The 10,626-nt window shown below is 36.8% G+C and overlaps 1 protein-coding gene across 1 annotated transcript; it reads left to right on the top strand.

The window, feature by feature from the left end:
* The first annotated feature begins 1,310 nt into the window (after positions 1 to 1,310).
* LOC142607641 (DDT domain-containing protein PTM-like) lies at positions 1,311 to 10,562 on the top strand. Its single transcript, XM_075779208.1, has 10 exons — positions 1,311 to 1,453; positions 1,602 to 2,611; positions 3,299 to 4,006; positions 4,251 to 5,448; positions 6,773 to 7,061; positions 7,283 to 7,401; positions 7,540 to 8,003; positions 8,156 to 8,184; positions 8,319 to 8,837; positions 8,963 to 10,562. The coding sequence occupies exons 2-10, from the start codon at positions 1,782 to 1,784 to the stop codon at positions 10,024 to 10,026; spliced, it is 5,220 nt and encodes a 1,739-aa protein (XP_075635323.1). The 5' UTR covers positions 1,311 to 1,453; positions 1,602 to 1,781; the 3' UTR covers positions 10,027 to 10,562.
* The last annotated feature ends 64 nt before the right edge of the window (positions 10,563 to 10,626 follow it).

The raw sequence follows: 10,626 nt of genomic DNA, 5'->3' as shown, positions 1-10,626 counted from the left end.
TTTCATATTATTATTGATTGTATTGTATTTTTCATGTTTGAGGCGGTGGGCTTAGGGAAGCAAAATCCCGTGGAAATAGTATTGCATTTGTTTATTGCAACTGGTTTGACTTTCGATATTTCAAAAGTTATGGACCCCATCATAAGGTTTTAGTTAACTTGAAACGTACCATGCGGTTTTGTACCCTTAGCTTCATAGTACAAATACCATATGCACGAAAATCATAATAAATTCATAAATTATCTTCCTTTTTTTTAATAATTTTTTTAAAATTTAAGTGTTTATAGATCTTAAGCACCTAATTATTAACCAAATGTGTGTATTTCCTAATATTACACACACTAAACAATTATAAGGGAAAATTATTTTGGGGTGACTCTAACATGTCTATTAAAACTTTTGAACATAAGAGATCATGGATTTTATTTTAAGAATCATTAGAAAAATCATTTGGAGTTATAAATCCAAACATTATCAAGTGCAAAAAAAGATACATCAAATTTTTTTCAAATTGTTAAGCATTTTTCTTACGTACATGATGTAAATATATCTCAGACTCAGTGGACTCTTTCATTAAACCATTTAATTAACGATTTAAGGTCATTCAAGTGGAAAACAACCTCAATTAGTAGTTATAAATGAAAATATTGGACTATGCAATATTTATGCCTCTTAATGTGTAATAGTTTTAATTAAGTCCCAAATATTAGCCAAAAGATGAAAATAACTATATGAAAAAATAGATCTCTCATCATAGGCTATGCTTTTTTTTTTTGGCTATATTTTTTTAATACATTTAATTTCAAATGGGACAAGGTGTTCTAGAATTTAAAGGATTTTGATTAAGTAGGAATAAAAAAGAGTGTATAACTTCATTAGTCAATAGATATTAAAGAACATGAGTTTTTTTTTAATATATATCTTTGATCAATAACTTTTAAAAATTGAGAGATTAAAAATTATGTAAATCATAATGATAATATAAAAGTAACCTGGATGAAGGAGAGAAGTCCAACAATAATAAAAAAAAATTGTAAAATTTATTGTTATCAAATAGTTCAAAAATAAATTTAGGGACATTTTTTTTCCCAAAAAAAAAAAAAAAAGTGGACCACATATAATAATAACCATACATTCGGGGGGAGGACTCGCAGTAGTGACATGAGGACGCCCTCATCGGATACTTGTTATTTATTAATTTTAAATAGCACAAAAATATCTCAAAATAATAAATAACCAAAACCCGTGACTCAGATGCTAACTCGGAGTGGGCAAGCGAGTTCTGAGTCAAGGAATAAGCACACCACGCGAGCCGCTATAATAAAACTTGGTAGAAGAGTGTGGAGAGAGGCCGTTGTTGTTGTTGTTGTTTCTCTCCTATTAGGGCTTTACTTCTCTCCCTCTCTATCTCTCAAAAGCCGCTTCCACTTCGTCAATGGTGATTATCAATCAGGTAATTTTTCGCTTCACTTTTCATCGAAACGTTTCAAATTCCCAATCTATATATATCATTCCGAAACTTTTTTTTTTGGTTTGCAAAAAGTATAATTATACTATAAAATTGCGTTCTGATCGATTTGGTTTTTGCTCTGTTTTCGTAGGATCTACATAAACCCTAAATTCAAACCAGTATTTTTCATATGAGGAATTTTTTTATTTCTATTGTTTTTGGTTGATTAGAGCGAGGTGGAGGTTACTTGAAACCCTAGAAATCCCTTTCGATTGGATTCGGAATTCGGATTTTAGGGTCCGATCCGATTCTTGCACTCTAGATCGGTAAAATGGAGCCTCCGGTGGCCAGATCGAGGGGTCGGCCGAGGAAAAGGAGGCGAAAAGATGGTGAGAACACTCCGGGACCGGATGCAAAGAAGCAGCCGTTGGAGACGAGATCTTTGGCTTTGGTTGGGCGGTATGTGCTGAAGGAATTCGATGGCAGTGGAGTTTTTCTCGGGAAAGTTGTACATTATGAGGAGGGATTGTATAGGGTCAATTATGAGGATGGTGATAGTGAGGACTTGGAGAGTGGCGAGCTTCGCATGCTTATTTTGAGGGATAATGATTTCGACGAAGATTTGGATAGAAGGAAGATAAAATTAGATGAATTGGTATTGAAGATTAGTGAAAAGAGAAGGATTGAATTGGAGAAGAAAGCACGTGCCTTGACAAATGAAGGGGATAAGGTTGAAGTGTCTACTTTGAGTGAGGTGAGTGGTGGATTGACAATTGAAAAGGATGGGGAAGAGGTTGAAGGCGATGCTGATGCTGATGCTGATTCATCGAGTGATTCGTGTGAGTATGCGATGGATAGGGATTTGGGGTTCGATACAGAGACCCCACCTATCCCGCTACTTGAGTTGCCGCCTTCTTCAGGAACCATAGGTGTGCCGGAGCAGTGTGTTTCACATCTTTTATCCGTTTATGGCTTCTTGCGGTCGTTTAGTATCCGCTTGTTTTTGAGCCCATTTACTTTGGATGATTTCGTGGGGTCGCTTAATTGTTGTGTTGCAAACACCTTGTTGGATGCTATTCATGTTGCATTGATGCGTGCATTGAGGCGTCATCTTGAAATGCTCTCATCAGATGGCTTGGAGCTTGCTTCAAAATGCTTGAGGTACTTTTTTTTTTTTTTTCATCTCTTTATGTCTTTGGTTGATAAAACCCAACATCCTGAAATATAAACTTAATTACTGTCAAGTTGTTGTATAAGCATTGTGGGAATGATATTTTGATGGAATTAACTAGTCACTAGTTTTTCTTGGGTAGTAGATGTTGGAGGTATTTTTTTTTATGCTGTTATGTTTGGTTGCAAACTGCAGAAAGAAAGGTGGAAATGGGCTACGTTTTTCAACATATTATTATGTACTTCACTGTTCATGATACATCTGACTAATTCATTTAAGTGAGTTGTTTATATTTTTCTTTTAAAGCTAGAAGTACTAATCTTATAAGATAATAATGCATTATCACATTCTTTTCCGTTGGCTATCAATTGAGCAACAACAACAGCAACAATGAAGCCTTAGATGGATTTTATTGATCTTTTGTTAAAATAGATGTTGGAATGGTGATTTTGATTCCCCATATATCTGAAGTGATTGTATAAGATGTCCTTTATTTCTCTGCTAACCTCTCCCTCTGATATTATAAGATAAGTGATATATTTCTTCATGCCATTATGCATATCTATTTTTTTTTTTTTTTATGATAAATTACAATTGAAACATGATTCTATTTCCAGTTTACCTTGTTAAAAAGTTGATTCTATTTCCTTCTAATTTTTTTTTTTGTTTCCTGTCAGGTGCATTGATTGGAGCCTCCTTGATTCATTGACGTGGCCTGTTTACTTGGTCAACTATTTAACAGTTATGGGATATGCAAAGGGACCTGAGTGGAGAGAATTTTATGATGTGGTTTTGGATAGAGAGTATTATTCCTTACCTGCAGTTAGGAAGTTAATGGTTTTGCAAATCCTGTGTGATGATGTCTTAGAGTCTGCTGAGTTAAGATCTGAGATTGACATGCGTGAAGAATCAGAAGTTGGATTAGATTATGGTACAGAAGCATCCAATCCTTCTGAAAACGGGCCTAGAAGGGTCCACCCCAGATATTCTAAAACTTCTGCTTGCAAGGACAGAGAAGCTATGGAGATTATTGCAGAAACACATGAGATGAAGGCATCAGGAAACATAAATTCTTCAGGTTATAAAGGTACCAAACAGGATATGGATGCTGCTGATGTTGATGTTGATAGCAATGGTGATGAATGCCGGCTTTGTGGCATGGATGGGACCTTGCTTTGCTGTGATGGGTGCCCATCAGCATACCATTCAAGGTGTATAGGTGTGATGAAAATGTTTATACCTGATGGGCCATGGTACTGTCCAGAGTGCACTATTGATAAGATTGGGCCTGCCATTACGAAGGGAACATCACTTAAAGGAGCAGAAATATTCGGCATTGATTTGTATGGACGGATTTTCTTGGGTTCTTGCGACCACTTACTAGTGTATGTTTTCAACCCTTTTGTTTCATCTCCCTTATTGTTCATTAATAATTACATTATACTGAATGTTCGATGAACCTATTTGTTTGTACTGGAATAATTTTTGTTGTCTAGCTTTGTGAAACACATGGTTCCTGAACTTTAGTCTTTGATCCCTCACCTTATCTCAGACTTGTTCTTCAATTCTGTGTGTGCTGCTTTAATTTTCTTCAACCCATTGATAATATTATGATATTCATGATTGTAGGCTTAAGGCTTTTGTAGATTCAGAACCATGTTTCAGATATTTCAATCGGAATGACATCCCTAAAGTGCTGCAAGTTCTTTGTTCATCTGTGCAACATACGGCTTTATACTTGGGGCTGTGCAAGGCAATTTTACAATATTGGTCTATTCCAGAAAGTGTCTTCTCTCTTCCGGTACATATGAATTTAGCAAACATAAAGGATTATGGAACCCTTTCAATGTCATTCCCTTCTGGCAAGGAAGACCAGAAAGTTCTATATATGCCTGAGGCTGAGAACTATGTGAATAATGAAAGCAAAGACTCCTTGGGCACAACTATTCACACTGACCATTGCAGTCTTCATAGCAATGGTGGTACAAGACATCAGGATTGTCAACATATGGATATAAAACTAACTGAGGGGATAAAAATGGACTGTGCCATTTCTGGTGACTCAGTTAGTCAGCAAGCTGATCAATCTGACTTGACACACCAAAGTTTTGTTGGCCGATCAAGTGCAATAGAGCTTACTATGTGCACCTCCAGAAACAACAATGGGAGCTATGCTGGGCATGGCAGTGGTATGTGTTTTCCTGTGATTTTTCCCTCTCAAAGCAAAGAAGGTAATAGATCAGTGTATGGAAAGGGTGACAGCAATTCAGTTGATGATTTTTTGTACTTGGGGTCATCCCTTAAACCTCAGGCCTACATAAATAACTATATGCATGGAGATTTTGCTGCATCTGCTGCTGCTAGACTGGCTGTTCTTTCATCAGAGGAAGCTCGGGTTTCAGAGGCTCATGCTTCAGATCCAAGGAAAGTTGCATCTTCCAACAATTTTTTGCAAGCAAAAGCATTCTCACTAACAGCCTCTCGTTTCTTCTGGCCAAGTTCTGAAAAGAAGCTTGTGGAGGTCCCAAGAGAGAGGTGTGGTTGGTGTCTGTCTTGTAAGGCTCCTGTTTCAAGCAAGAGAGGATGCATGTTAAACCATGCTTGCTTGTGTGCCACAAAAGTTGCCACGAAGATCCTTGCCAACCTTCGTCTCAAAAAGAGTGGAGAAGGGAGTCTTGCGAGCATTGCAACATACATTTTGTATTTGGAGGAGAGTTTATGTGGTCTGATAGTTGGCCCCTTTTTGAATGCTATTTACAGAAAGCAATGGCGTAAGCGAGTAGAACAGGCTTCAACTTGCAGTACAATAAAGGCTCTATTGCTTGAAGTAAGTTCTTTTGTTACCTGGTTTATTTGGTTATTTGGTGTATACAGTAATCGGCCTATGTATTAATGTTAGGTATTGTTTGGCCTAGTAATGCATTAGTTTTCTCTGTTTAATTAGATGTTTAATGTTATACTGACAGTTAAATGCTCCGCCTTTATTATTTTTTTAAAAAAACTTTTTATTGCTGGTTTTGTAATGGAAAACGTTTCTTGAGTTTGATCTCAAGTGACACCCCAAATGTTTCTATACGAATTGACATTGAATTGGGGCTCAGAAAGCTCCAATAATATGTTTGAGATAAATATGTGTATGTGTGTGTTTATTTGTTTTGAACTTCTTAAAGCTTCTGATGTTTGTAGCCAAATTCGAAAGCTGTAGTTTTTTGTTAATAACAATTGCATGAACACTATTGTGCAGATTGTTGTTCCTTTGAACTTGTAATGTGTAGTTTATAATGTGCTATATGTGAAAAGCATTTTGGAAAAAAATGACTTTGTTGTCTGCTTTAGTAGGTACCTATTATGATTGATTGTGAAATAGATCATAAATGCTTTAGTAGGTACCTATTATGATTGATTGTGAAATAGATCATAAAAAAAAGGTCCGTTGAATGGTCTTGTGACAAATTTCTTTTGGAGCTAATGAAGGAAATGTGTCAGAAGTTCTAATTTCCCTTTTTAGATTCATAGTGCATCCTAATTGTCAAATAAGTGTGGATCTGGTTTAGATGGTCAGAAGCTCTTTTCATATCATTTTTAAAAAATAAAATAAATAAGTAATAGTAGTTTGTTAAAGATGAAAAAAATACTCTGTTCAAGGAAAGACAAAATATGCAAACAAAATTTTCATATCAAATTTGTAATTTCCAGACCTTGGTTGCCAATTTTGAGTTTTACATCTAATGGATGAAAGTTTTTATCCATTGGCTTATGCCTTTTAATCAACAAAATGCAAATGCAATATTTTCATAAGATTATCTTCTTGTATAATTTGGATTTACAAACTTTTTTTATGACAAATGTTTGAATGAATGAGTGGCACTAAAAATTACTTGGCCACTTTCAGCAGCAATCAGCGGGGCTTTGAGTATTCAAATTTTCTAATATTGACTTGGTGTCACATGTTTATATATGTTTAATTTATATATTTCTTTCTTATAGGCAAACATAACTCACAAAAACGTGCAAAACTCAACCCATGACTTAACCATCCTCCCCTTGTTTATGGGGAGAAAATAAATTCTATTTAGTGCAATTTTTTATGTAGGCATTTTTGTGCGCATGCCATCTATATTTTGGTTTATTAGCTCAGTTTTGATTTGCAGCTTGAGGAACACATCCGCATCATTGCTCTTTCTGTGGACTGGGTTAAGCTGGTTGATGGTATGTTAGATGAATCTCTTATGATTCAAAGTTCTACATGCACCATTGGAACAACACAGAAACGTGGACTTAGTGGAAGGCGAAACAGGAAACAGTCTGCTGTGTCTGAGGTGACAGCCGATGGTTGCCGTGACCAGAGTTTTGAGTGGTGGCGAGGTGGGAAGCTGTCAAAAATTATATTCCAGAGAGCAATTTTGCCTCGCTCATTAGTTAGAAAAGCAGCTCGCCAAGGTAAATATGATGCCCTAGCCTTTCATTTTCTGAAAAATAATCTTACAACTTCTCCCCTTATTGTAAGCATCCTTCCCCCACCCCCTCCTCCCCCAATCAGTTTTTAACGTCAAATGGTAAACATTCCATCGTTATTGTAAGCATCTTTAGTCTTTAGATTAAAGGTAGTTGCATTACTGAAAATAAGGGGAAAATGTACTAATAGTATTCTGGCTCGTCAGGTGGTCGGAGGCGGATTTCTGGTATTGATTATTCTTCTGATATTCCTAAAAGAAGCCGACAGTCAGTATGGAGAACTGCAGTCGAAATGAGTAGGAATGCATCTCATCTTGCGCTTCAGGTTCGTTCTCATTTTTATTATAATTTTGTTGCTCTCTCTCTCTCTCAGCAAATTCTATAGGTCTTACAGCAAATTGAACTATCTTTTGAAGATTGTAGTTGTATGACTTTTTAAATATGCAATTGGAATTTGCATCAGGTCAGATACTTAGACTTTCATTTGAGATGGAGTGATCTTCTTCGTCCTGAGCAGAACCTCCAGGATGGAAAAGGTCCAGAGACAGAAGCTTCTGCCTTCAGAAATGCTGTCATTTGTGATAAAAAAATTGTGGAAAAAAGGATTAGATATGCAGTTGCTTTTGGGAACCAAAAGCATCTTCCTTCGCGCGTTATGAAGAATATCATTGAAATAGAGCAAAGTCAAGATGGAAAAGACAAGTATTGGTTTTCTGAATCTCGCATTCCTTTATATTTGATCAAAGAGTACGAAGAAAGTGTTAATAAAGTACTCTTGCAATCTATTGAGGAGCCCTTGAATGTAACCTTAAAGTCTCAAAGGCGGTTGAAAGCTTCCCGTAGAGATATTTTTTTCTATCTTACATGCAAGAGAGATAAATTGGATGTGTGCTCTTGTTCCTCATGTCAGCTGGATGTTTCTCTTGGGTAATTATTTTATAATATTGTGTTTTTTCCCCAATTGTTCAATAATATTGTATGTTTCTTATATATATTGTATTCGTTTTTTCTTTTTAATTAGTTCTTTACATTCTACAACTTGGTCCAAGTTCATTAATATTCTCTGTTGTGATTCTCAGAAAGGCAGTCAAGTGCAGTGCATGCCAAGGTATATAAACTGAGCCATCATGCCTATATCAAGTAACACACACACACACACACACACAAAGAGATACATATTTATGTATTTATTTATTACATGAAATTTCTGAACCATTGTATTATTTGCCATAATGTGGGCAGGTTATTGTCATGAAGCATGTGCCAGAAGTTCAACAATTTCCATGAATGATGAAATTGAGTTCTTGATTACTTGCAAACAGTGTTACCATGCAAAGGCTCTTGTGCAAAACAAAAGCTGTAATGAATCTCCAACCAGTCCCTTGCCATTGCAAAGGCAAGAACATCCTAACTTAATGACAGTCAATAAGGGTGGAAGGCCTAAAGCTAATAATCAACCATTAGCATCTGTGAGAACTCGAGATACTCGTTCTGAGCTGAAACAAACTACTCGAGATATTCGTTCTGAGCTGAAACAAGCTACTTCTGAATCTAGCTTGGCAAATAAAAGCCGTCGCAAGCTGTGTTCTTGGGGTATTATATGGAAGAAGAAGAACAGTGAAGACACAGGCATTGATTTCAGGCTTAAAAACATTCTTTTGAAGGGCAGTTTGGATGTACGTCACTTGGAACCTGTTTGTCACTTGTGCCAGAAGCCCTATAGATCTGATCTTATGTACATTTGCTGCGAGACATGCAATAGTAAGTTTGCTCTAGATATAGATGCCACATGTTTTTGACTAAAGATGCCTACTCTGTCTCTCTCTCTCTCTCTGTTTTTTTATTACTATTATTTTTTGATTCCTTGTGTTTGTGATAATTGGCAGAATGGTTCCATGCTGAAGCTGTAGAACTTGAGGAGTCTAGAATTTTTGACGTGGCAGGCTACAAGTGTTGCAGATGTCGTAGGATAAGGTCACCTGTGTGTCCTTACTCAGACCGTAAAGACAAGCTGCCTGAGGTCATCAAGACACGCACAAGGGATACAAAACAAGGAAATGTAAGAGCGGACTCTGATTCTGGAATAATTTCTGAATCTAGAGAATGTGAACCTGCTACTCCTGTGTATCGAATGGCAGAAGTTCCAAAACAAGAATATATAGACTGTGAACCAGCTACTCCAGTATGGAATATGGATGAAGGTTTGGACCAAGAATTTAAAGAGTTTAAACCTGTTACTCCAGCGTTTCCCATGGCAGAAGTGTCAAAACAAGAACATGATCCTCTTTTACCTCTTTCCAAAGTTGAGCTAATCACAGAGCATAATTCAGAACTGGATATTGAATGGAGTACTACTTTTGTGCCAGGGCCGCAGAAACTTCCAGTCAGAAGGCAAGTGAAGCGTGAAGAGGATGTAGATGGTTTATTTGGGAGTAATCTTTCTCATGCTGAATTATCGACACACCCTGAAACAGACACGGTCTTGAATCATGAGGAAAAAGCATTATCTCCTATGGTGGAATGGGATGTTCAGAGCGAGATGATGTTAGAATATAATGGTTTTAATTGTGAAGATATGGAATTTGAACCCCAGACCTACTTCTCTGTTACAGAGTTGCTGGCATCTGATGATGGGGCCCCGTATAATGGAGTTGATACATCTGGGGATTGGTCGGGGTACATGGGAAATGCTTCTTGTACAATTTCACAAGATGAGTTCCCTGAACAGTATGGAATGGTGGGCAATTATACTGATCAGGAAGAACCTGCAAATTCTGTAGAGCCTACTGTTAACATCATTCACTGTGGGAGGTGTTCACATGCAGAGCCAGTTCCTGATCTTTTTTGCCAGAATTGTGGGTTGCAAATACATAGTCACTGCTCACCCTGGGTTGAAACATCATTTGAGGAAGGCAATTGGAGGTGTGGTAATTGCCGTGAGTGGCGATAGCTAATCTAGTTGTCCCCTTTTGAGGCTTTGGGTTTTGTCTACAATTGAAAATTATTTTGATCTGAATGGATCAGAATGGGAAAGTTCATTCTCCAATGCTGTTGGATCTGCGGAGAAAATTTTGTAAATGCTTTGGTTGATGTTTAACAGGCCAAGCAGTGTCAACAGCTGCTGATTTTGAGGGAGATAGTTGCAGCTTCCTGACAAGTGGCTCCCATTCTGATGGATTCAGTTTCTCATTGGGAAGTTTGGAAAGATTGGCTTTACTATTTGTAGGGTTGATGGATTTAATTGATGATGCTAGGAGGTTGCAAATATTATATAAAAATGGAAAATTTATTTCTTTATCAGTTATATAGGTAAGGCCATCATTTTTCAAGCTACAGACTTTCTATGATCTTGGAAGATAAGCAGGTTTTTTGTGCTTATCTCTTTGAATTTCTTGTATTTAAAAAAAGAAAAAAAAAAGGATGAAGAAAAAGAACTACCACAAATTTTTTGCAATCAGATGGGATTTTATGACTTGAATGCTGTTATGGAAGTTGTCTCTGTTCGCATGCTTATTGCTGGAGAGTTTCTGTTGCTATCAATGCACTTATG

This window comes from Castanea sativa, chromosome 8 (genome assembly GCF_040712315.1).
Source record: "Castanea sativa cultivar Marrone di Chiusa Pesio chromosome 8, ASM4071231v1".
Classification (NCBI taxonomy): Eukaryota; Viridiplantae; Streptophyta; class Magnoliopsida; order Fagales; family Fagaceae; genus Castanea; species Castanea sativa.
The sequence above is the reverse complement of the archived record's forward strand: the minus strand, read 5'-3'. Positions and strand labels throughout refer to the sequence as shown.